The following is a 27,604-nucleotide window of genomic DNA, read 5'->3' as shown; positions in this document are numbered from 1 at the left end:
TACATAAGCATATTTAACTCACTGAAGCCGGGCCTGCGGTGGCATGTCTCCCCACAACGTCATTCATATCCACAAAATCATCAATTTTAAAACCTCATTGGCTAAGGGTCTTTGTGACTTAGTAGCATTTAGCGGTTTGGAGAAAATGCCATGCTTCGAGCCTGAGTTTTTTTGAAACAGCTTTTTTAATCTGTTTGCCTGAGTATCAGCAATGGAACTGGGGAGTTATGTCATCACTATACAATGCAATTTGGTTGTTCTTAGCTTTCAGAATAATGAAGAACTTGGCAGGACATTTCAAGGTAAAAGAGACAGACACAGATTGATTACATGGGTGAAGTTCACTTGAGCTATTGCCTCAGTGCCTGCAGTTTTTTTTTACTATTTTAGTTTAATTGATGGTTTTAGCATCTAAAGTTGTTTTAAAGAAATGTCACTGGTGATACATTGCTGACATCATTGTTAATTTTGATATATAAGCCACAATGTTCAGTATGCCACATTACCACTTCCAATCTAGTCCTTGCTCAGTGTGATAATGCCAAATACACTTTCCTCCATTTTCTTTCAGCAATATGTGAAATTAATTGGGTCAGATTTACTCCCTGCAATCTTGTTTTAATTTTGGAGGTACCACATCAAAGCTAGCTAAGCAGTAAACTCTCAAAATGTTTCCAGCTTCACCATCAGCACCTCATGCCTAACAGTTACCGTTTCTTGTATCTGATGGCATTGAGAACAAAAAAACTGATCTGTAATATTTTCTGCATGTTGCTTACGTTCATGTTTTTTTCTCTCATCCTTTCCTCATCCAATATCCTTTGCTGCTTTTTTTTCTTATTCTCTCTTTCTCTCCTTTTCAGCTTTATTTTTATTTTCTTGGTCTTGTATAGAACATAGCATGGTACAGGCCCTTGTAGCATGTAATAAAAAACACTTAACTCTGACATCCCCCCCCCATACCTTCCCCCAATCACCTTAAAATTAACCCCCCTTCCTCCTGTGACAGCCACTCCCACCCTGGGGAAAAGTCTCGTTCTACGATTCTTATCACCTTGTGCACCTCTGTCAAGTTTCCTCTTAACCTTCACTTTTCAAGGAGGAAAGCCCTAGCTCACTCAACCTATCCTCATAAGTTATCTTCTTCAATCCAGGCAGCATCCTGTTAAATCTCCACTTCACCCTCTCTAAAGCTTCTACATCCTTCCTGTAATGAGGCAACCGGAACTGAATAATACACTTCAAATGTGGCCTGACCAGAGTTTTATAGAGCTGTAGTTTTCTCTCCCTGTCTCCTTTCTGCCTCTGTTATCTTCATAGTCATATCACCAGTGTGATTGATGGCTTCATCAACATGGTTCTAGTACTTCTGCTAAAATCCCAGGGATGCCCCATCTCTGCAGCCTCTTAGAGAGAGTGGCAGACTGCAGACTCCAGAGTTGGTGGGGAAGGAGAACACAACTTAGGAGCCCTAGTAGCAAAGTTTTGAAGTGGACTTTGAGCATTAGTTTGCTCATCATAGTGGGGCATTCTGGGTAATCAGCCATCTTCTGGGAAAGAGGCTGCTTGGAGAGACAGTGGGACAAGGTTGGCAAAGGTTTCAGCAGTTAAGTTTTATATCACTTCTCTGCAATGCATGTCCATCAGACTATAAGACACAGAAATAGAATTAGGCTATTTGTCCTATCAAGTTTGCTCTGCATATTAGTTCTTTTAATCAGGTTCACGCCAAGGGCTTGCAGCATCAGAACCGAAATCAGGTTTAATATCACCGCATATGTTGTGAAATTTGTTAACTTTGCAGCAGCAGGACAATGAAATACAGGATAAATAAATATAGAGGAAAAATAAGAGAATTACAGTGTGTGTGTAAACCAAGTTAAAATAAGTAGTGAGGTTGTGTTCATAAGTTCAATGTCCATTTAGAAAACAGACGGCAGAGGGGAAGAAGCCGTTCCTGAATTGTTGAGTGTGTGCTTTCAGGATCAGAATCGGGTTTATTATCACCGGCATGTGACGTGAAATTTGTTAACTTACCAGCAGCAGTTCAATGCAATACATAATCTTGCAGAGAGAAAGAAAATAATAAATAAAATAAAATATAATAATAAATAAACAAGTAAATCAATTACATATATTGAATAGATTAAAAAATGTACAACAATACTGTATATATTAAAAAAGTGAGGTAGTGTCCATTTAGGAATCGGATGGCAGAGGGGAAGAAGCTGTTTCTGAATCGCTGAGTGTGTGCCTTCAGGCTTCTGTACCTCCTACCTGACGGTATCAGTGAGAGAAGGGCATGACCCCCTGGGTGCTGGAGTTCTTTAGTAATGGACGTCACCTTTCTGAGACACTGCTCTCTAGATGTCCTGGGTACTTTGTAGGCTAGTGCCCAGGATGGAGCTGACTAGATTTACAACCTCTGCAGCTTCTTTCGGTCCTGTGCACTAGCCCTCCATACCAGACAATGATGCAGCCTGTCAGAATGCTCTCCATGATTCTGTACCTCCTTCCCGATGGTAACAATGAGAAGAGGGCAAGCCCTGAGTGGTGGGATCCTTAATGATGGATGTCACCTTTCTAAGGCACCACTGCTTGAAGATATCATGGATACTATGGAGGCTAGAATCCAGGCTGGAGCTGACTAAATGATGGATTTGGTTAAATTCTCAATGAAATGTAGCTTACTGAGCAGTGATAAGGACTGAACTACATTGAGAACAATTCAATATGCTTTGCATATTTTTACAAAAAAGTTGTGTCATCCCTTTTAGCCTGGCACTTCTTTTCTGAATCCCTTTCCTAATCTAATTGATTTGAATCTGTAGATGAGCATGAATTAAATGACCATTTGTGAATAACGTCTGTCATGGATATTCTGTAGCATGAGAGCAGGATTAAGTTATGCCAAAGGAACACACATAAATTGCCCGATGGACTCAGCAGGTCAGGCAGCATCTATGGAGAGGAATCGACAGTCGACGTTTCAGGTTGACACCCTTCTTCATGACTGGAGATGAAGGGAGAAGAAGCTGGAATAAGATGGGGGGGAGGGGAATGAGTATTGAGAAACAAAGCTTGTCGTCTTTCCCCTCCCTTCCCTCACCTTCTAGTTTCTCTCCTCTTCCTTTCCAGTCCTAATGAAGAATCGCAGCCTGAAACATTGACTGTTCATTTTGTGTGTGTCGCTCAGGATTTACAGGATCTGCAAAATCTCTTGTGTTTATTTTTTCATGCTACAGATTGATGGTCCCAAGTGATTAGATTTGCCAGTGTCCAGAAATGCAGCTGGTATGAAGCATCCCCAAAATTTGAATGGATATTCCATCAAATCCTTGTTAAACAGTCCTTAGAAAAATATATCACTGCCTTTTTGGTGCCTGCATTGAGAGATAGAGATCATAAAACCATAAGATATAGGAGCAGAATTAGGCTATCTAGCCCATAAAGTCTGCTTCGCCATTTCATCATGGCTCATCCAGTTTTTCCTCAGCCCCACCCCACCCCCACCTCCCATATCCCTTCATGTCCTGCCCAGTCAAGAATCTATCAACCTCTGCCTTAAATATACATAAAGATTTGGCTTCCAGAGCTCCCTGTGGCAAAGAATTCCACAGATTCACCACACTCTGGCTAAAGAAATTGCTCCTCATCTCCGATCTAATAGGTTGGCCATCTATTCTGGGGCTGTGTCCTCTGGTCTTAGACTCTCCCACCATAAGAAACATCCTCTCCACTTCACTCCATCAAGGCCTTTCACCATTCGATATGTTTCAGTTAGTTCATCTTTCATTCTTCTAAATTCCAGTGAATACAGACCCAAAGCTATCAAACGCTTCTCATATGACAAGCTGTTTAATCCTGGAATAATTTTCGTGAACCTCCTTTGAACCCTGTCCATTTTCAGCACATCCTTTCTGAGATAAGGGGCCCAAAATTGCTCACAATATTCCAAGTGAGGCCTCACCAGTGCTTTATAAAGTTTCAACTTAACATCCTTACTTTTATATTCTACTCTTGAAAGGAGCACTAACATCACATAGACTTCCACACCATAGACTCAACCTTTAGGGAATCCTGCACAAGGACTCCCAAGTCCCATGCACCTCAGATTTTTGTATTTTCTCTCCATTTAGAAAATAGTCAACCCTTTAATTTCTTGAACCAAAGTTCATACTTTCCAACATTTTATTCTAACTTCCATTTCTTTGTCCATTCTTCTAATCTGTCTAAGTCTGCTGTAGCCTCTCTACTTCACCAAAACTACCTGCCCTCCACCAATTTTCATTTTGTCTGCAAACTTTACAACAAAGCCATCAATTCCATCATCCAAATTATTGACAGAAAACATAAAAAAGAATCGGTCCGAACCCAGATACCCGTGGAACTCCCTTTATTCCCACTCTTTGCCTCCTGCCAATCGGCCACTGCTGTATCCATACTAAAATATTTCCTGTAATACCAAGGCTTGTAGCTTGTTAAGCAGCCTCATGTGGCACCTTGTCATAGGCCTTCTGAAAATCCAGGTATGGGTTTCCACCGCCATCCGAAGGTAGAGCGTTCCTATGAAACAGTTCATAAGTGGTAATGTTGTAAACTGAAGAAGCAATTACCGTTTGTTTATATGGGAAAAATTTGTGAGTGTTCACAGACCCAAAAAATAACCTACCAAATCATGCCAAATAACACATAAAACCTAAAATAACAGTAACATATAGTAAAAGCAGGAATGATATGATAAATACACAGCCTATATAAAGTAGAAATACTTTTCTGCAATCATTGCAGCACTGTCCACCGTGGTGAAAATCTCACGCAAGCGCTCTGGGCAGCAGCACTCTCTCCAGTAATCTTTAGGCTATGAAGCTGCCAAATCAAACCAAGTAACAAATCGTACCAAGTAACACATTAAGAATAGACAGCCTATATAAAGTAGAAATAATCTATGTACAGTGAAGTTTCACTTACCGGAAACGGGAAGACAGCGAGCACACTGATGATGGTGTGTTAGGCTGAGTCGTTGGAGCTTCAGGTGGTGGGACACTGGGGTGTCATCTCATTGTCATCTGTTTCCATCAGGGCAGGCAGGTCATCTTATCTATGTCTGCCTGCCTCAATGTTGAAGGTCTAATTTCGTCATCTGCTGTGGCTGATGTGGAAGGCTTGAGAAACAACAGTATGCTTGACTGCTTAGCCTCGCGCATTTTTCTATCACACACTCAAACCATCCTGCAAATACGCCCTAAACCTACATACCCTTTCAAAATTAAAGTCGTACTTTTCTGCAATCATTGCAGCGTTGTCAATCACAGCAAAAATCTCACGCAATTGCTTCCCATTCAGTTCCTGGACGACTTCACTTTCGGTCCATTTGCTACTGCGTTTGGTTTCGATTGTTATCCTTTCCTCTTCATCAGCTCTTCATCTATCAGTTCTTGGTCATGGGATGCCAAAACCTCTTCAACATCATCTTCGTCAACTTCCACAAGCCAAACTCACTATGTCCTTACTTTGTTCACCACGATCGAAACGCTTAATTATGTCTAGTTTTATGCTAAGTGTAACACCCTTACGCACTCTTTTAGGTTTTTCCAATACCTTAGAACTCATCTTGCTAACGGATGTACAAAATAAACCGACATAAAGCACAGATGTTCACAGGCACATGCTTAAGCAATGCCGGTTACAATGCAGTTCCGGGGGAGGAGCTTGGCTGCTTGGGGTGCACTGCCTTTTCTCGGAACAGTAAAAACACCTTCTGTTAGTGAAAACAGGTAACTAATGTAGGTCTTTCATAACAGCGAGGAGTCGTAAAGCGAACGTTCGAAAAACGGGACACCCGTACACAATGTCTACCAATTCCCCTTTATCTATCTTGCACGTTATTTCTTCAAAGAATTCCAACATAGTTGTCAGGAAAGATTTTCCCTGGAGGAAACCATGCTGACTAAGGCCTATTTTATCATGAGCCTCCAAGTAACCCGGAATCACAACCTTAACAATCAACTCCAACATCTTCCCAACCACCGAGATCAGATTAACTAGGCTATACTTCCTTTCTCCTGCCTCTCTCCCTTCTTGAAGAGTGGAGTGACGTTTGCCATTTTCTAGTCTTCTGGAACCATTCCAGAATCTTGTGATTCTAAAGATCATTACTAATAACTCTACAATCTCTTTAGCCACCTCTTTCACCACTTATCTAACTTCAGACCTTTCAGTTCCCAAGAACCTTCTGTCTAGTAACTTCACACACTTAATGATCCCTGACACCTGGAATTTCCACCATATTACTAGTTTCTTCCACAGTGAAGACTGATGCAAAGTACATTCAGATTGTTTGCCATTTCCTTGTCCCACATTACTACCTCCAGCGTCGTTTTCCAGTGATCTGATATCCACTCTTGTCTCTCTTTTACACTTTATATATCTGAAGAAACTTTTGGTATCCTCTTTAATATTATTGGCTAGCTTACTTCCATGTTCCATCTTTACCTTAATGACTTTTAAGTTCCCTTCTGTTGGTATTTAAAAACTTCCCAATCTCCTAACTTCCCACTAACGTTTGCTCTATTACATGCTCTCTTTTTGGCTCTTATGTTGGCTTTGACTTCCCTTGTTAGCCATGGTTGTGTCATCTTGCTCTTAGAGTACTTATTCCTGCTTGGGATATATATATCTTGTGCCTTCCAAATTTGCCAGGAATTCCAGCCATTGCTGCTCTATCAACAGCCCTGCTGGTGTTCTTTTCCAGCCACTTCTGGCCAACTCCTCTCTCATGCCTCTGTAGTTCCCTTTATTCCACTGTAACTCCCTTTACCCTACTGTATTACTGATACGTCTGACTTCAGCTTCTCCTTCTCATATTGCAGGGTGAATTTGATCACTTGCCACTGGGAGTTCTTTTGCCTTAAGGCCACTAATCAATTCCAGTTCATTGCACAACACCAGAATAGCTGATCCCCCTGGTGGGCTCAACCAAGAGCTGCTCTAAAAAGCCATCTCATAGACACTCTAGAAATTCTCCTCTTGCAATCCTGCACCAACTAGATTTTCCCAGTCTACCTGCATATTGAAATTCCCCATGACTATTGTAACAATGCCCTTTCAGGATGCATTTTCTATCTCCTGTTGTAGCTTGCAGACCACGTCCTTACTACTGGGGGTCTGTATACAACTCCCGTCAGGGTCCTGCTGAAGGGTTTTGGCCTGAAATGTCAACTGTAATTTTTTTCCATGGATGCTGCCTGGCCTGTTGAGTTCCTCCAGCATTTAGCGTGTGTTGCTTGGATTTCCAGTATCTGCAGATTTTCTTTTGTTTTAGGTCTTTTTACCCTTGCAGTTCCTTAGTTCTATCTGCAATGATTCAACCCTGTGTTCCCTCTTTATGATTTAATTTCATATTTTACCGACAGAGCCACGCTGCCCCCTTTGCCTTCCTGCCTGTCCTTTCAATACAATGTGCATCCTGGGACCTTAAGCTCCCAGCTATAATTTTCTTTCAGCCATGATTCAGATTTGCCTACAACATCATACTTGCCAATCTATAGCATGCTATAAGCTCATCGACCTTATTCTGTGTAATGTGTGCTTTCAACTGTAATACCTTTAGTCCTGTGTTCATGTTTTGTTGATTTTGTCCACCTTTTATGTTGCAACTCATCCTGTTGACTTCAATTTTGCTCTGTCATCAGCCTCTCCTTGCTTGGAGTCTCACTAGCCATTGCCTCTGTTTGTAAACCAATTACCTCATCTTCTGCACTATCACTCCAGTTTCCACCTCCCCCCCCCCCCCCCCAGTGAAATTAGTTTAAGCCCATCCGAACAACTCTAGCCAACCTGCCTGCAAGGATGTTGGACCCCATTGGCTAAGGTGTAATCCACCCCTTTTGTACAGGTCATACCTTCCCCAAAAGAGATCCCAGTGATCCATAAATCTGAGCCCCTGCCCCTTGCACCAGTTCCTCAGCCGTACATTCACCTGCAAAATCATCCTACTCTTACCCTCACTGGCACGTGGCACAGGCAGCAATCTAGATATTACTACTCTGGAGGTCCTGTTTCTCAGCTTTCTATCTGGTTCCATAAAATCTCTCTTTGGGACCTCCTCACCTTGTCTGCCTATGTTACTGGTTGTGTTTCTTTCCTCTGTCCATCAAACAGTCTACTTCATGTCAGTGAAACTGGAGTCTTGTTTGGAGTTCTGGTTGCCGCTGTAGAAGAAGGCTGCAGGAAAGATACACAAGGATATTGCCTGAACTGGAAGGCTTGTTATAAATAGAGAAAAAGAGTGGTAAAGATTAGCTTTGATTGTCACATGTACATCAAACCATAGAGTGAAATATGTTGTTTGCATCAAACCAATTCTGTGCTGAAGCTTGGGCTTCGCAAGCTCCTAAAGAAGTAATTACAATTGTGCCCTGGGCCCAGGACATGTCCTCCAAATTATGTTGGTGTTTCCGATTCTCTTGCCTCCTTGAGGATGTGCCAATGATCAATGCCTTTGAGTGAGCTTTAGCTAGTTTGCTAAGCAATATGAGGTTAAATGATGCATCTTGTTTGCTAGAGGCCCTTGGCAACTTAGGAAATCATGGTTCTGTGGAAAACAAAGGATATCTGGTGGTCGCTAATGAGTTTAACAGATTTCTAGAGATATTCCTTTCAGCTATTCCTTTCTTACAAGTCCAGGTCAGACCTTCCAGATCATCTTACATCTGGCTTTTTATGTGAGTTCCCTTAAACTTGTTTCATATGGCTACCCAACCTCCTGTCAGTGAGGAACTGGAGTGATGGAGTCATACAGCAGAAAAGAACAGCCCCAAGACCCATTATGTGGACGGCACAGTAGTACAGCAGATAGCACAACATGTATGATTAGGGTTCAGTTCCTGCCCAGTTTAGATGTTCTTCCCATGATTGCTTAGGTTTTTTCTGGGCACTCTGGTTTTCTCCCATATTCCAAAATGTATGCTTAGGCATGGTGAGTCCAGGGCATGCTGTGTTGGCACTGGAAGCACAGTGACATTTGCAGGCTGCCCAGCAGGATCCTTGCTGATCAGATTTCATGCAAATGGCGCATTCACTGTGCATGTTACAAATTAAGATACTTTTTTCTTCTTTGTGTTCATGCCAACCATCTGGAACCTATCCAGATTAATCCCATTTGCCAAACATTGTCCACATCTTTCTAAGCTTTAACAATTCAGATGCTCATCTAGATACTGCTACTTAAAGGTTCATATTCTGAAGTAGTAGAGGGAAGCTTGAGCTACATGCAAAAACATTGCTGCAGATCTTAGTTCTGAGATTACAGACTATAATTGAGTTGTGCCTAGTTTATTGCAGTCTCTTGTGTGTGTATCTTGTCAGCTTTCTGTCAAAGAGTTTCAAGGCTGGCAGAATTGGGAATAACAGAGCAGAAGTGAAGGAACCAAGATCTCAGAAAATTGTCAGGATGGATTAAAACAAGTAGAATTTTACTTTTTACATCCATCACACAACATGAGGGAGTAAAGCTCTTAAGTTGCGTCTCCGTCGCTATTTACAAACAAAAAATGTGGGAGGATATTGCCCAAACACTAAGATTGTATACTTGATTGTTTTGTATACTTGTATGCACAGTCAGATACACAATCGGATCAGTGCACAGTCAGATACGCAGTCGGATCAGTGCACAGATAGATATGCTATCAGATCAATGTATATTGATAAATCTGATGGCCTGGTGAAGGAAGCTGTCCTGGAGCCTGTTGGTCCCAGCCTTAATGCTGTGGTACTGTTTGCCAGATGGAAGCAGCTGAAACAGTTTGTCAGAAAGATGGGAAGAGGAATAAACGTGAAATTTTGCAGAGACTGGGATTTCACAATGCTGGAAGAATTTATCAGGACAGGCAGCATTCATGGAGAGGAATGAATAGTCAATGTTTTGGGCAAAGACCTATGTCCTGATGGATAGTCACAGCCTGAAATGTCAACTGGGAAAAGGAAAATTATGGAGGTGCTAAATGATGATTTTTAAATGAATACTCTCCATTTAAACTGCAATTTCAGCAAACCACTAGATAGGATAAAATGAGTGTGTTGATACTGTAAATGGAGCTACACTGGGGTAATGGAGCATTACCCTGCTAGATTCATAGATTAAAAACAATCTCTGCTTGCAAAATTCACATCTTCCAATATGTTGGCAATCATTAGCAGTTGGGCTGATTTAGCTAATGGCGTCAGGTTATGAGGGACGATGAAGCCTTTCAGATCAGTTTGAGCTTTTTCCAATGATCATTCAAACTTCAGTTTGATGATCTTTCATTTCATGGCTAGTTATTTAAATCTACCTGATCCTATTTCATTTCTTGAATCATTCATTAATGTGTATATTGTAGTTCAGATTGATGATGGCTTTCATACACACCGTAAAAAAATTATTGTGTAAAAATAAGTGCAACAGCAATTTCAAGTTAATCCTTTTCACTACATAAAGTGAATTGATAACTCCTAAGGACATTCTGCTTTATTCTTGCTATGTCCACTCAAAGTTCAAAAATCCAAAGTAAATTTTTTATCACTGTGTGTGTGTGTCCGACCATATATAAACTTGAGGATCATTTTCTTGCAGAATTCTCAGTAAATATAAGAAAATATAAGATGGACAAGCAATCAATATGCAAAAGACAACAAACTGTGCAAATACAAAATAATTATAAGGAATAAATAAGCAATAAATATCGAGAACATGGGATGGAGTCCTTCCAAGTGAGCTCAAACATTGTGGGTACAGTTCAGTGATGGGGCAAGTGAAGTTATCCCCTCTTGTTCAAGAGCCTGGTGGTTGAATCCATTACTTTTTGTAGGATTTTCATTCAAGGGCATTGGTGTTCCCATACCAGGCTGAGATGCAACCAGTCAAAATATTCTCCACTACACATCTATCGAAATTAGTTGAAGTTTTAGATGACATGCTGCAACTTCGTAAACTTATAAGAAAGTGGAGATGTTGCTGTGCTTTCTTCATAATGGCATTTATGTGCTGGACTCAGAAATGATAACACCAAGGAATTTAAAGTGGCTCACCCTCTCCTCCTCTGATTCCCCCGACAAACACTATATCATTGACTTCCTGTTTCCTCGTCCTGAAGCCAACAATCATCTCCTTGGTCTTGCTGATATTGAGTGAGAGGTGGTTGTTGTTGCACCATTTTGCCAGATTTTCAATCACCCTCCTATATGCTGTTTAATCACCACCTTTGATTCGGCTGAAGTGCGAATGGTGTTGTCAGCAAATCTAAATATAGCACTGGATGGAGCTGTGCTTCATCTCACTGTCACAAGTTTAAAGAGAGTAGACCAGAAGTTAAGCACAAAGCCTTGTGGTGCACCTGTATTGATGGCAATTGTGGAGCTGTTACCAGTCCAAACTGACTGGTGTCTGCAACTGAGGAAATCGAGGATCTTCAAAGCCAAGGTTTTGAAGATTGGTGATTAGTTTTGAGGGGATGATAGTATTGAATATGAAACTGCAGCCAACGAAGAGCATCTTGATGTGTGCATCTTCTCTGCCAGATATTCCAGAATTGAGCGAAGAGCCAATGAAATGGCATCTGCTGTTGACCTGTTGTGCCAGTAGGTAAATTGGAGTGGATCCAAGACTCTCCTCATGTGGAGTTGATGTTTCATCACCAACCTCTCAAAGCACTTCATCACCCCAGTTATTTAATTACTCATCAGTTAAAGTCAAAGTCTAGCATACAGTGGACTTTCTGAAGCAATTGTGCAACATGGTTGCCAAAGTAAAGTCAAAGCCAAAGTATGTTTATTAATGAAATATGTATACTTTACCACAATCTACACTGACATTCATTTTCTTGTAGGTAATAAACAGGATAATAAGAAATATAATAGAATTTATGAATAAATATACACACAAAGACTGAGAAACAACCATTGTGCAAAAGAAAACCAATTATGCAAATAAATAAAAGTTAAAAGTACTAAGAACATGAGTTGTAGAGTCCTTGAAAGGGACTCTGTAGGTTGTAAATCGATTCAGAGTTGGGGTGAGTAAAGTTATTCATGCTGGTTCAGTAGCCTTTTGGTTGTAGAGTAATAACTGTCCCTGAACCTGGTAGTGTGGGACCTAAGACTTCTGTACTTGCTACCTGATGGTATTAGAAAGAGAGCATGGCCTGGATGGTGGGGAGGGTTTTGTGTGTGATGGACTGGCTGCATCCACCACTTTCTGTCATGTTCACCATTCCTAAACATTGATGTTTCCATACTAGGCCATGATGTAATCAGTTAGGAAACTCCACAGTTCATCTACAAATATTTCTCAAAGTATTTGATGACTTGCCAAATCTGGGCAAACTTCTGAGCAATTAGATGCATTTTTGTGATAGCAGCAGGACGGATCCTCTATGTCAAGGAAATTAAGGCTACTGACCCTCTCCACCTCTGATCCCCTAATGAGGTCTGGCTCATAGATCTTCAGCTGCTTCGCCCTGTAGTCAATAACATGTGTATGTTTTGGCTCCACTGGCATCTCACCCTAATCAGCACTTAGAGCCATAGAAATTTAAAGCCTGGGGAAGGTTATTCAATGCATCAGACCATGCTTACCAAAAATCGGGGTTTTCAGGTTAATTCTCTTGCTGAAGGCCCGCTGGTTGCAGCTTTTTAGATACAGATCCTCCCCCGGTTGCGAGTACCTGACTTGTTTCCATACAAATTTGTACACAGACTCAGCGGGCATTTTATTATGTACAGTGGAACTCGGCATAGTTTTTTGCTACTGTAGTTTATCCACATCAGGGATGCTTTTCTGCACACTACTCTGTTAATGCATGGTTATCTGAGTTACTGTTGCCTTCCTATCAGCTTGAACCATTCTCCTCTGACCTCTGTTATTAACAAGATGTTTTCACTCACAGGATTTAAAAAAAAAATTCCACACCATTTTCTGTAAACTCTAGAGACTGTTGTGCATGAAAATCCCAGGAGATCAGCAGTTTCTGAGATACTCAAACCACCCCATCTGGCACCAACAATTATTCCACTGTCAAAATCACTTTAATCACGTTTCTTCCCTTATTCTGATGTTTGAACAGCAAATGAACCTCGTTTGACTGTTTCTATGCTTTTATGCATTGAAATCCTGCCACATGATTGGCTGATTAGATATTTGCCTTCATGAGCAGGTGTACATAATAAAGTGACCACTAAGTGTACAAATGAATATGGTGTAATGATTTGCTGGCTGCTGTATGGCTGCACTTATCTTGTGTTGTGTGGGAACTCGATTCCTGGCAGAATCACTGTATCCCACAGAGATATCTGAATGGTTGGGTTAAACACCCTGGTTAACTACAAAATTGCCCTTGATTGGACTATGTTTGTATTTAAGTATATTGCCAACGGGTCTCATTTCCAACTTACAAACTGTTTGGGTTACAAATAATTCTCAGGAAAGGAACTCTGCTCAAATCTGGGGAGGATCTTTACCTCATCCAGTACTTTTTAAATGTAGTGAGAGTTTCTGCCTCCAGCACCCTTTCAAAGAGTGAGCTCCAGGTCTACACTACAATATGGGTGAAGAGAAATCTTTACTCTCTCTTCAATCCTTCTGCCAGACACCTTAATTCAATGTCCTTTCATTGACCTCTCCTCTAAGAGCTGTAGACTCTTCCTGTTTACCGTGTCTCGCCCTTTTATAATTTTATTCACTTCAGATGAGACTCTACACTCCTATTTCTTGTTCCTTTGTGTACCTAATTATGTTTCCTATTAAGCATGTCTGCCCTAAGCAAGTAAATTGAATGTGTTTCTTCACATGGTGCAGAAACACTATCAATTTGCTCTGTTTACATTAGTTCGGTTATCCCTGCTAGCCATGTACAAACAAAGGTTCAATAACAATCTGTGATCACAAAACCTCAAAAAAATCTAATATAGTTATTGTAGCTTCATTGCGATATACGTAAACAAAAAGTGCATGATGTCTAAAAGATGATACAGCAAAAAGTCCTGTATAAAATCTTCGGTTAGTTACAGGGTAACCACATTCGATTTTGGTTATTGGAAGAGAGTTGCTGAGGAATTAATTGGAGTAGATTAATGGACTCTTTTATCTGATGTTGGCTAATTATTTCAAGGTTATTTGGTTGAGTTCCACAATTAGACATTTAAAGAAGGTGAAGGTTTATGAACTGATGGTAAATTAGGTGAATTGAAAATTGTTTTGACATTATAAATAGCAGGGCACCGTGAATAATGAGATTGGGATCAGATATTTTGTGAGTTTCCTGTTGTATAGAGTAATTATAAATTATGCATATGATTAATTATAAATTTGCTGAGAACCATCTCTGTGACCTGTTAGTCATATAAAGATCTGCTCATTTCTCTAGATCCTTAGAGTGCCTGGTCTTTGTTGTGACAGGTGGATTTTATCAGGGATAAACTCAAGTAATCCATATTCCATTAACAAAGGTGGAAAATTAAATGGAATTTAGAAATGGCTGAGACTGCTTTTCTTATGGCTGAGTTGTTAGCAAAATGCACCTTGAGGGCATTTGGTTCCCTGTTGCATGAACTATTGGTTACGTACACTTAACATATCGTCTGCAGTGTGGCTCATTCAACATTCAAAAGAAAAGCATTCATATCAGGTGTGATGAAGTGACAAGGCTAATAGAGTTCTGTATTTAGTAAAATGATCCCCTGAACTGAATGTTTTCTTTGGTAGAGCAAAGCTTAAAAGACCAGGAAGCTTATAATTTTTAAAAGAGGTGTAGTTGATTTGTGTATTATTATGAAGTATGTTCTTGAACCTTGGAGAGCTTGAGCGAATACTGTGTGCGGTACATATTCTTCAAGCTCCATGTATTGATGACTGTTCCTTTTACACCTTTCAGCTAAACAAAAATCATGTTAATTAAGTTGAAAAAGTAAATATAACCATTGTCTATTTAGGATTTGAGCTTTAGAATCAGAATTAGATTTAGTGCCACTGAAATTTTTTTTTTGTGTGGCAGTAGTAGATTGTACATTTAAAACTAAAGAACTAAGTAGTGTTAAAGAGGAATTGCGAAGTAGTGTTCAGATGCAGAGGGGAAGAAGCTGTTCCTAAAACACTGAGCGTGCGACCCTGGTGGTGATAATGAGAGGCGGGCACGTCCTGGATGGTGATGATAAGAGGCGGGCACGTCCTGGGTGGTGGTAATGAGAGGCAGGCACGTCCTGGGTGGTGGTAATGAGAGGCAGGCACGTCCTGGGTGGTGGTAATGAGAGGCGGGCACGTCCTGGGTGGTGGTGATGAGAGGCGGGCACATTCTGGGTGGCGGTGATGAGAGGCGGGCACGTCCTGGGTGGTGGTAATGAGAGGCGGGCACGTCCTGGATGGTGATGATGAGAGGCGGGCACGTCCTGGGTGGTGGTAATGAGAGGCGGGCACGTCCTGGGTGGTGGTAATGAGAGGCGGGCACGTCCTGGGTGGTGGTGATGAGAGACGGGCACGTCCTGGATGGTGATGATGAGAGGCGGGCACGTCCTGGGTGGTGGTAATGAGAGGCGGGCACGTCCTGGGTGGTGGTAATGAGAGGCGGGCACGTCCTGGGTGGTGGTGATGAGAGACGGGCACGTCCTGGGTGGTGGTAATGAGAGACGGGCACGTCCTGGATGGTGATGATGAGAGGCGGGCACGTCCTGGGTGGTGGTAATGAGAGGCGGGCACGTCCTGGGTGGTGGTGATGAGAGGCGGGCACATTCTGGGTGGTGGTAATGAGAGGCGGGCACATCCTGGATGGTGGTGATGAGAGGCGAGCACATTCTGGGTGGTGGTAATGAGAGGCGGGCACATCCTGGATGGTGATGATGAGAGGCGGGCACATTCTGGGTGGTGGTAATGAGAGGCAGGCACGTCCTGAATGGTGATGATAAGAGGCGGGCACGTCCTGGGTGGTGGTAATGAGAGGCAGGCACGTCCTGGGTGGTGGTAATGAGAGGCCGGCACGTCCTGGATGGTGATGATAAGAGGCGGGCACGTCCTGGGTGGTGGTGATGAGAGGCGGGCACGTCCTGGGTGGTGGTGATGAGAGGTGGGCACGTCCTGGGTGGTGGTGATGAGAGGCGGGCACATTCTGGGTGGTGGTAATGAGAGGCGGGCACATTCTGGGTGGTGGTGATGAGAGGCGGGCACGTCCTGGGTGGTGGTGATGAGAGGCGGGCACGTCCTGGATGGTGGTAATGAGAGGCGGGCACGTCCTGGATGGTGGTAATGAGAGGCGGGCACGTCCTGGGTGGTGGTAATGAGAGGCGGGCACGTTCTGGATGGTGATGATGAGAGGCGGGCACATTCTGGGTGGTGGTAATGAGAGGCGGGCACATCCTGGGTGGTGGTAATGAGAGGCGGGCACGTTCTGGGTGGTGATGATGAGAGGCGGGCACGTCCTGGGTGGTGGTAATGAGAGGCGGGCACGTTCTGGGTGGTGATGATGAGAGGCGGGCACGTCCTGGGTGGTGGTAATGAGAGGCGGGCACGTCCTGGATGGTGATGATGAGAGGCGGGCACATCCTGGGTGGTGGTGATGAGAGACGGGCACATTCTGGGTGGTGGTAATGAGAGACGGGCACGTCCTGGGTGGTGGTAATGAGAGGCGGGCACGTTCTGGATGGTGATGATGAGAGGCGGGCACATCCTGGGTAGTGGTGATGAGAGGCGGGCACGTCCTGGGTGGTGGTGATAAGAGGTGGGCATGTTCTGGGTGGTGAGGGTTCTTCACTGTGGATGTTGCTTTCTTGAGGCAGCACCTTTGGAAAATGTCTTCGATAGTGGAAGGCTCATGTCCATGATGGAGCTGGCTGAGCTTACAACCACCTGCAGCCTCTTGTGATTCTGTGCATCGGTGCATGGTAGCTGTAGGGCGACTATGAAATTTCATGTCAGGTGAACTCTGCAAACATTAGGTTCACAGATACTTCCAGCTGCATCACACTTTAGAGAGCTTCCTTGCTCGTTAATTCTGACATAATTCTCCACTTTAACATAAAAGCTATTTCTTGATAATTGCACCCCCTTCTAAATTAAAGCTCACCTATTTCCAGGGCTACTATCTCTCTGATTTGTAGACCCTTGGAGAGCAGATCTTACTCAGACTCCAACACAGTTGTGCAGTGGTTAGCGTAAAGCTATTACAGTGCCATGGTCGGGGATCAATTCCAGCTGCTGCTTGTAAGGAGTTTGTATGTTCTCCCCAAAACCATGAGTTTCCTCGGACATTGCAAAGATGTATGGTTAGGATTAGTGAGTTGTGGACATGCTATTTTGGCACCGGAAGTGTGGTGACATTTACAGGCTGCCCAGCACAATCCTCACTGATTTAATTTCATGCAAATGATATATTTCCCTGTATGTTTGATGTACATGTGACAAATAAGGGCAGATAAGAAAGGGAAGGTCAAAGAGCAGTATGTTTTCTGATAGGCAACGTGAATAGCAGCCTTTTATGGTGAAGATGCTGTATTACATTCAGTTTTAATTTGATTAGTGGAGCTGTTTAATGAACCATAAATCTTCATTTTCCTTTGAGCATAATACTCAGTTTTGTTCTTGACTCATGAAAGTTGCGTTTTCTAGATGAAGAAAACAGGATTGTCACTGACGTCAAGTAAAAGGCTTGCTTTAGTTTTTATTTGAAGCTGCCATCTTCTAAGCTGCAGCTGGAGGATCTTGGAAAAGAGTCGGCCGACGAGCTCCAGCAACGGGGATTCATCTGCCATAAAACAAAACGCAGTTTGAGTGCAGATAGGATCTCGATAGAACCCCAACCGCCTTGATAAGGAAGAAGAGACATTAAAGAAAGGAATTTAAGCTGTTTCCTCAGATGAGCTCGAAGAGGCAACCACTTGGCACCATCTTAACTCCATTCATATTCCTTGGAGGGGAATGAACAGATAATCTTTTGGGTCACCCATTAAATAATAGCAAGGATGGAAGGGTTTGTATTTGAAGGGAGGAGAAAGCCTTTATGTATTAATGTGCAAAGTACAGGAATAAGATTAATATAAATGTTAATGGAATAGTTAGATCATCACTTGATGCTTTTGGGAGAAGTATCAGAACGCAAGGCACCAGGCGCTTCATACTGATGTATTTGAAGAGTCCAGATTTGTGGTATAAATTTAATAATTGCATGCTCCCTGCAATGTTTAATTTTATTTCCTTGTTCCATGTGGTTTTCATTTCTGTCAGGAAGTTACTAAAACAATATTGTATCATCGTAATTGCAATATTAAAACTATTGTAAGACAGGAGTAAATCAAAATGTAATATCAGTGTATGAGTCAGGGAGCGTGATGGACAGTGGAGAGACAGCCTGGGGAGAGGGAGCAACTGGTGACTGGATAGGTCCTGTGAGGGAGGAGGAAAAGTGATGGAGATGGAGGAGGAGAGGTAGGAAAGTGAGGGAGAGGAGTGACAGGAGGGGAGGGGATTGGGAGAGTGAGGAATGTCAGAAGGAGCAAGGAAAGAGGCTGAGGCAGGGATGACAGATGTCAAAGTGAGGTTGAGAGTATTATGGGGAAGGTCAGTGTGGAAGAGGAGGCTAGGAGGAGTGTGACTAAGTGTAGTTTGTAGGGAAGTAAATGGTTTTGTGTATGTGTGTGTTTGAATCCATCCTGCAGAACCTGGTCTCTGATTGTCTCTGTTCACTGGTCCTTGCTCCGTTCATTTCTCCTACATAGAAGAAGTCACCACCCTGACACGGTTAGTGTCGCAACAACCTCTCCGTCAATGTCACAAAAACAAAGGAGCTAGGTGTGGACTACAGGAGGAATGGAGACAGGCTAACTCCTATTGAAATCAGTGGATCTGGGGTTGAGAGGGTGAACAGCTTTAAGTTCCTTGGCATACACATCACTGAGGATCTCATGTGGTCTATACATACCGGCTGTGAGGTGAAAAAGACACAACAGCAGATCTTTCACCTCAGACAGTTGAAGAAGTTTGGCATGAGTCCCCAGATCCTAAAGGCTTTCTACAGGGGCACAATTGAGAGTATTCCGACTGGCTGTATCACTGCCTGGTATGGGAACTGTACTTCCCTCAATTGCAGGATTCTGCAGAGAGCGGTGCGGACAGCCCAGCACATCTGTGGATGCGAACTTCCCATGATTCAGGCCATTTACAGCAACAGGTGCGTAAAAAGGGCCTGAAAGATCATTGGGGATCTGAGTCACCCCAACTACAAACTCTTCAAGCTGCTACCATTTGTGAAACAGTACTGCAGCATAAAAGACAGGACCTACAGCCTCTGGGACACTTTCTTCCACCAGGCCATCAAACTGATTAATTCACACTGATACAATTGTATTTCTATACTATATTGACTGTCCTGTTGTACATACTACTTATTACAAATTACTAGAAATTGCACATTGCACGTTTAGACAGAGACGTAATGTAAAGATTTTTATTCCTCCTGTATGTGAAGGATGTAAGAAATAATGTCAATTTAATTGGAACAAGACTGCACTGTGCCCAGCATATATGGTAGTTGGTGTACAATGGCCATCCAGCATTAAAAGATTTCACACAAGGGTATCTTTGACTCTCTGCTTTATTGGAAGCAACTCATCCTGGACACAGAATGAGTTGAGTATTGGGTGCAAAATGCTGGAAGAACTCAGTAAGTCAGGCAGCATCTCCAGAGGAGAATAAACTTTCAACGTTATTCAAACTAGCATTTTGTGTGTGTTGCTCAGGATTATCAGAATCCCTTGTGTTGGTGAAATTTTGGCAATTTTTTCTTCTTATAAGCAGTTGTGCAGAATGTGGGTGGACTTGACAATAGCCACACCCTGCAAAATGATAAGTTACTATAAAGCATAGGAGCAGAATCTTTGACGCCCTTACTAATTAAATACCAATCAACTTCTGTTTTAAATATACCCAATGACTGTTATATAGAATATAATATTGTATGCCCAAGCCATCAGGCTGATCAGCACCCCCACCCATTAACCCACCCACCACTACATACACATCAGCTGGTGTCACTGTATATACGTATGTATGTAATAGTTACTTGTGCATTGTGTTTTGTAGGATTGCGTTTATATTTATATTTATTGTGTTCTTTTAATTGGGATTTTTATGGTTATTGTTAATTTTATGCTGCATTGGATCCAGAGTAACAATCATTTCATTCTCCTTTACACTCTCGCACAATAATCTTGAATCTTGATTTGGCCTCTACAGCCATCTGTGGCATTGAATTCCATGGAATCGCCACCCTCTGGCTGAATAAATTCCTTTAAAGGAATTATAGTAATTTGCAATACTTATTTAATTCTGAACATTTCTTTCTTCTGTTCTTATATGTTTAAAATGGGACTGGGTAATCTGGAAATGGCTCACTGACCCTTCATCTAAGTGTACTGTAATGCTCTTTACTGTCTGTACAAACCACAGGTATTTCAAAAGGAAGAGATTGAGCCACTTCAGGCAATGCTCCAGGAGGTTAATCGACTTGGCCAAGGGTTGATCCAGAGTGCGGCCAAAAATACCAATATCCAGAAGTTGGAACATGATATTGAAGAAGCAAATGTGCGGTGGAATACTCTCACCAAAAAGGTCTGTTCTCTTTCTTTTGCCATCCAGTCTCCTCATGGTGAGATGGTTACTGCTGAATGCTTCCACTTGCTGCCCGTACTCGGGTTAATTTGGTTTGGTTGATATGTTTATCAGGTTGCGGAGCGAGCGGCCAAGCTGCAGGAAGCTCTGTTGCATTGCGGCAGGTTCCAGGATGCACTCGAATCTTTGCTCAGCTGGCTAGTGGATACAGAGGAACTGGTAGCCAACCAAAAGCCACCTTCCGCTGAGTTTAAAGTAGTAAAGGCTCAGATTCAAGAACAAAAGGTAATTCAGCAGGGTGAAACGAATTGTGAACAAGTATGGGGACACAGCTGGAGATTGGCGCTTTTAACAAAGCTTTTTTCTTTATTGTGGAATTACTTCTATTTCACTCACTGAGAGTTTGCCCAATGCTGTGGGATACAGTTCTTAAAACTCGTTTAAACAGACTGTAGCTTTAAAACAGAGAAACACAATGTACAAGTGTCACTATGCAGACGTCACTCCCTTGCAGGCTGTGATGCGATGCCTGCAGGAGATGTCAGTTGTCCAGAGTGTAATGGGAATGGCCCCAGTTTGAAGCTTGTGCTCGAGGTGGGTGTGGGAGCACAGTGGAGGTGGAGATGGTTTGGTGGGGGTAAGGTTTGAATGTTATCCCGTAGCTGAGAGGGATAAGTGGGAGCACATTCTTGGAGAGTCTTCATTCACAGCAGCAATCCATACATGGAGATTCCACCTAGAAATTATTTGTTAAAGTCATATTTGCATTGTCTAGTTCTGTGTATATGTTTGTGAGAGAGAGAGAGAGAGAGAGAGAGAGAGAGAGAGAGATTAGATAGGACTTATTTATCACATAAACATCAAAATTTACAATGAAATGTTTTCACATCAATGACTAACCTGGTCCGAGGATATGCTGGGGGCAGCCCACAATTGCTGCCGTGCTTCTGGCACCAGCACACCAACCCTAACCCATGTACCTTGGGAATATGGGAGGAAAGCAGAGGTTGCAGGGAGAATGTATAAAGTCCTTACAGAGTGCAGTGGAATTAAACCTGGCTCATTGGTGCATAAACCATTATGCTAACTGCTACACTAAATGCCCCAAGATACAAATGCTTTTGAGTATGTGCATAAATGTCTGGTTATGTATGTGTTTGAATGTGTGTGAATAAGGATTCACACATTACAAAAACCTGCTTCAGGTAAATTAATGTATTTAAGTGAAAATTAGATGAATATGTTTGTGAGTAAGGAATAGAAGGTTAGTAAGAGGCTTATGTGCATCATAAATGATAAATGACATAACTGCATTCCTTGTTCTAGTAACTCAATTAGATCTATTGCCTTGCCATCTTACTTTGCAATGTGGTTCATTTGAAAGTAATGTCATACTCTAGGTAAAGTTTTGAGTGATTTTTGAGAACTGGTAGTTATTAGCAAAACTTGCAGTTAATGATTGAAGTTGAATGGTTTTTAACCTCACTACTAATCTGTGATTGGTATTGACAGAAGGGGAGAGGGGTTAAAGAGCAGTGGAAGAAGGTGAGGTGGGGCATGAAGTGGAAAGGCAGGTTACATCAGAGGAAGAACGTGGAGGGCTGCAGTGTTTAGAAAGTGAAGAGAATGGAAAGCAGGAAAAAGGGCAATTTACATTGCTTGGGGTACACAGGGTAGTTTACAAGTAGCAGGTTAGGAGCATATAGCATGGAGTGGAGTAAAAAGCGGACGTTTGGGGCTGAGAACACTCATCAGGACTGGCTTTGCTTTTCAGGTATCTACAGAGTCTTTTGTGTTTCAGTTGGGCAAGAGGTCACTTTGGCTGTCGTGATAGAATTGTTTCTTTCAGCCTGTGTCTCTGTGTGCTGTGCAGTTCACAGTGACTGACATTTGTTTCCAACTTTACCTTGTTCCCTGGCCAACCTTACTGAATGCAGGAAACGTGTATAGACACACACACACACACACACACACACCACTCTCTCCCCCCCCCCCCCATTGTGAATAAGAACTTTGTACTTGAGGTTGAGTGTGAAGAAATGTGTTGGGTGAGAGTTAGCTGCCCTGCCCAGTAATTGACTGGTGGCTCTACATGACCTCCCACTGGCGTGGCCTCTGTCATTTCTACAACATTCACAGTTTGGCCATTTGTACAGTATTCATAGTTTGCTTGGAACACTGAATAAAAATGACTAGTTTGCATCCCTCTCCCAGTGGAGTTGAAGTCTGGCCATTTTAATGTGTACACTGACTCAGTAAAGCATCTTTTGTTGAAACATTGCAGTTGTATGTGTCCAAGTTTCATCACTCAAATGGCCAAATATATCTGAGTCAGCTACCAAGACCTTTGAAATCCCAGGGTTGAGCCTAGTGTGTGTTGAGTTCATTAATCTAGTTCAGGGTGAAAATTTGGGGAACTGTAGCTTCAGTTTCCCTGGGTCTGGGAAGATTAAAACTTGTCGATCGATCACCTTCTGGTCCCATCTCATCCTTGCCTCTTTTCTCTCTACTTCCTTCCTATTTCATTTTATCTATTTAGAGATACAACACGGAACAGGCCCTTCCAGATCAACGTGCTGCACTGCCAGCAACCCTAGCCTAATCACAGGACAATATTTAATGAGTTACTAACCGGTGTGACTTTTTCAGAATATGGGAGGAAACCGGAGCACGAGATGAAATCCAAGCATTCATAGGGAGGAACGAACAAACCCGTCACACTAACTGCTATGCTACCAGCGCGTCCCCCTTGTACACCCTTGGTCCTGATGCAGGGTCTCAACCTGAACCTTCCATTTCCTCCCTTTAGAGATGCTCCTCGACCTACTTAGCACTTTATTGTTACTCTTGCGTTCCCCAGAACAAAATTTCGTTAGCGGTTGCTCTGTGTCTTTCAGTACAACTGGGAAATCCCACAGGAAATTTCATATCACTCACTAAAATGGTGGATGGTCTGTTAACTCTAATCTGTTCATATTGATTGCCACAGATACAGATGTCTTCATCTTGTTTCCTTATGCTGCACATTTCCCCATTAAACATAGTGTTTTAGAATTGCAAGTGCTGCGTTGTTTCTATCAGTAACCAGTTGTTGTGAGGGAGTGTATTGTGCCTGACTGATTACCCTGTCAACAACAGGCAGGATTTTCTGGTGGCCACCCATTGTTGTTCTACTTCCCATTCCCATTCCAATATGTTAGTCCATGGTCTCTTCTACCACTACGATGAACCACTCTCAGATTGGAGGAGCAACACCTCATATTCTGGGTGGCCTCCAAACTGACGCCAGGAACATTGATTCTCTGATTTATGGTAATTTCTCCCCCATCCCTCCCCTCTCTTTTTTTTATTTCCCCTCTGGTGCTCTTCCTTCTCTTTCTTGCATGATCCACTTTCCTCTCCTATTAGATTCCTCCTTTTTCAACGCTTTACCTCATCCACATATCATCTCCCAGCTTATTGCATCATCTCTCCCCCCCCCCCACCCAGCCACCTTCACCTCACCTGATTTTATCCATCACCTTCCAGCTAGTACTCCTTCCCCACCCCTCGCCTTCTTATTTTCTGTCCAGATGACGAGTCTTGGCTCAAATTGTCGCTGCCTGACCAGCTGAGTTCCTCCAGCGTTTGTGATTTCCAGCATCTGCATAGCCTGTCTATGATTACCCAATGATATTATTATGTGGGAAGTTACGTCATAATTTCACTGCATGATACATCGTTAGAATGAGTAATTTTGATTACATTTAGTTAACAATATTTATGGTTAAAAATATGTTTAGTAGGCATATGTAAATCACAGTAACACCAGAGGAAAGGGCCATTCAGTCCTTCTTACCAATGCTGACTCTCTGGAAGAAGTAGTATTTTTGTGTCACTTGCTGCATTCCTTTTCCCCACAGCCCTGTGGTGTTTGTTCTCCTCAACTCTTTATCTGATTTGCTTTAGAAAGTTCCAACTGAGTGGTTCCACCATTCCTTCAGGCTGCGCATTCCTGCACGTCCATTTTGTAAGTGCCAATAAAAACAATGATGAAAATCAGCCACCAAGATGAAGGTTGCAAAGCTCCAATTACTAACTTTTTAGTAAGTATTGAAACTCTGTTGATCAAGAATCTGATCCTGAACTGTTTGTTCCAATAAGCTTCTCCAACACTTACTGGATGACCGCAAGCCAACAGTGGAGATGATTAAGCAGGAAGGGGAGAAGATCGCCGAGTCAGCTGACACCATGGACCATGAAAGGACATTGAACCAGCTACAAGGTCTGGGTCGTAGGTGGACTTCCCTTCTGACCAAAGCTGAGAGCAGGTATGGACAAACCTGTAGATCTAGGCATTGTTATATAGGTGGATCCTATCTACTCTTTCAACAATGGACATCGCTCATGGCTGATCTCTGCTTTAACTACTACAGCACACCTCCATTCCACACACTATAATATCCATGGGTTGTAACAGAGGTCTTTCCTGGGTATAAATATAACATTTTATCTGCATCAGTTATTTCAGTGTGAGAGCTCCACATTTCTCTCACTCTTTGAAGAAATGTCTTCTTCCCTCTTAATAATTTCACTCTGATATTGTGAAAATGTATTTATAAATAATTAAAGAAAAGAGATTAAAGACAAGCTTTATTTGTCACATATACATTGAAACATTCAGTGAACTGTGTAGTTTGCATCATATCAAATCAGTAAAGATTGTGCTGGGCTGCCATGAACCCAATGCAAACACAGCATGCCCACAACTCACTAACCCTAACCGTATGTCTTTGGAATATGGGAGAAAACTGGAGCCAATAGAGAAAACCCATATTGAATATAGTCAAGTAAATTTATAGAACTACATATTTACTATGGTAGCTCATGCCAACAAGCAGAACCCATTTGAAGGTTCAATGCTGGTGTCTGTTCCAAAAGCCTCTGAGTATAAACTCCAGGTACCTGAAATATACCCCTTCATTACAGTATTGAAGGAGAGCTCCATGAATATACAACTAACTCAGTGTGTAGAAACTTGCTCAGTCCTGGTGAAGAGGCTTGGCCTGAAGCATTGGCAGTTTGTTTGTGGATGCTGCCCGACCTGCTGAGTCCCTCCAGCGTTTTGTGTGTGTTACTGTGCATTAAGTGACAAGGATTCACCTTTAACAATGTCCTAATAGCAGGAACATTCATCTATTGTTTGAATGGGACATAATTAGAATGTCCCACACCCATTGATTGGTTTGAGTAACCACTCAGTACCAGTTGAATTTAAATTGTGTACAGGTTTTATTTCCTGATTACTCATTCTCATTTTAGTTAATCCATGATTATGCTGTCCATAATTTCAGAATGTTCCCTAAAAGATCCAAAAAGAACAATCACATTGGTCCTGCTATTTCCCTCTAACCTTTTCAGTTTGACAGGTCCTTCAACTGGTCCTGCTTCTACACTTGGGATAACTTACAGTGCAGAGCTGACACTTCTTTCCATTGTGGAAAGAAACGGGAGCACCCAGGGGAAGCCCTACAGTTGGCAAACTGCACAGTCACCACTCAAGGTCAGGATCGACCCCTGATCCTCAGAGTAACGAGCAGATACTGCACCTCAGGGACACGCTACTGGCTGTGAAGCCCTTTGGGTCGTCCCGCAACTGTGAAAGATACCTTATCAATGCATGCCCACCATTGCGCACATTTCTTCTCTTGTAACCTACAGACAGCGGCAGCTAGAGGCTATCTTGGTTGTGGCTCAGCAGTTCCACGATACCATGGAACCCTTGATTGAATGGTTGTCAGCTGCGGAGAAGAAGGTTGCAAACTCCGAACCTATTGGAACTCAAACAGCCAGACTACAGGAACAGATGACCCAACACAAGGTAAACATTCAACCAGCTGCAGCATCATACATTTTTGTTCACTTTTACGTTATGTCATTACATTATTAGTTTTTTTAAAAGTATTTTCTGTTTCCACATCTTATAATCAGTTTATATTTCTTTTTGCGGTTTTTGTTGTGCGTTTATACACCTTATGTAGGCTACAGAAGATGATGTCATCAGTCATGGTAAACAGTTGCACCAAGCTATAAGCATTGGTCAGTCATTAAAGACGATGAGTTCCAGAGATGATAAAGACGTGGTACAGGGAAAGCTGGATTCCGTCCAGACTCGTTACATTGAGGTCCAGGACAGGTGTGGCCGCAAAGCTGCCCTGATCCAGCAGGCTCTCTCCAATGCCTGGATATTTGGGGAGGAGGAAGTTGAGGTTCTGAACTGGTTGGCTGAAGTGAAAGACAAACTTGACAATGTGGCCATTCAAGACTACAATCCTGAGCATCTCCAGAAACAACATTCGGACCACCTGGTATTTCTTTTCTTTATGGCTTATATTTAATTTCTCCATAAACTTTTCGTTTGATATGATTTTCCTTTTGTGCTGCTTTTTTTTTCTGCCTTGCCCAGTTCTAAATAATATAATTTCTCCTGGAGCTTTCTGCTTCCTCTGTTGACCATACCTGTTCTGCAATAACAGAATCTTCACGAAGACATCCTTTTGCGGAAGCAACATGTTGATCAGGTCATCCAGAACGGGCTGGCTCTACTGAAACAGACGACAGGTTAGTACCTGGTAATGATCCTGACTTTGGCTATGCCATACAGGCCAAAAGACACTACAGCACAGTACAGGCTGAGGACCTTTTCGAAGTTAAAAGCTTCATATATTATCAAAGTATGTATGCAGTAAGCAACTCTGAGATTCGTCTTCTTCAGCTGGCCATGAAACAAAGAAAGCCATGGAAGTTGTCCAAAGAAAATCAGTAACCCCTCTACACAAAAAAAGAATGTCTGGCAAATGACAACACAATCAACCCCCCCCCCCCCCATGTTAAAAAAAATTGTGCAAATGGCAAATTGATCATCAATCTCCCATCCTACGTGAAGAAAAAAAAAACTAACAGATCATGACAAATGGCAGCAAGAAAGAAGGGGTAAAA

At 42.4% G+C, this 27,604-nt stretch overlaps 1 protein-coding gene across 11 annotated transcripts in view; it reads left to right on the top strand.

Moving 5' to 3' along the window:
• The window catches only part of LOC132400831 (dystonin-like), a 363,464-nt gene that overhangs the window by 225,408 nt on the left and 110,452 nt on the right, over nucleotides 1-27,604 (top strand). For 7 of the 11 annotated variants that reach the window (XM_059982245.1, XM_059982244.1, XM_059982246.1 and 4 more), the window contains 6 exons: nucleotides 20,465-20,626; nucleotides 20,741-20,911; nucleotides 24,770-24,936; nucleotides 26,327-26,486; nucleotides 26,647-26,973; nucleotides 27,142-27,226. In XM_059982245.1, coding sequence (XP_059838228.1) covers nucleotides 20,465-20,626; nucleotides 20,741-20,911; nucleotides 24,770-24,936; nucleotides 26,327-26,486; nucleotides 26,647-26,973; nucleotides 27,142-27,226 — 1,072 coding nt within the window. The remainder of the gene's footprint in view (nucleotides 1-20,464; nucleotides 20,627-20,740; nucleotides 20,912-24,769; nucleotides 24,937-26,326; nucleotides 26,487-26,646; nucleotides 26,974-27,141; nucleotides 27,227-27,604) is intronic. The other 4 variants (XM_059982254.1, XM_059982250.1, XM_059982247.1 and 1 more) reach the window with 1 other exon arrangement.

This window comes from Hypanus sabinus, chromosome 10 (assembly GCF_030144855.1).
Source record: "Hypanus sabinus isolate sHypSab1 chromosome 10, sHypSab1.hap1, whole genome shotgun sequence".
In the NCBI taxonomy this organism is placed as follows: Eukaryota; Metazoa; Chordata; class Chondrichthyes; order Myliobatiformes; family Dasyatidae; genus Hypanus; species Hypanus sabinus.
This window is presented reverse-complemented; position numbering and strand designations above follow the sequence as displayed.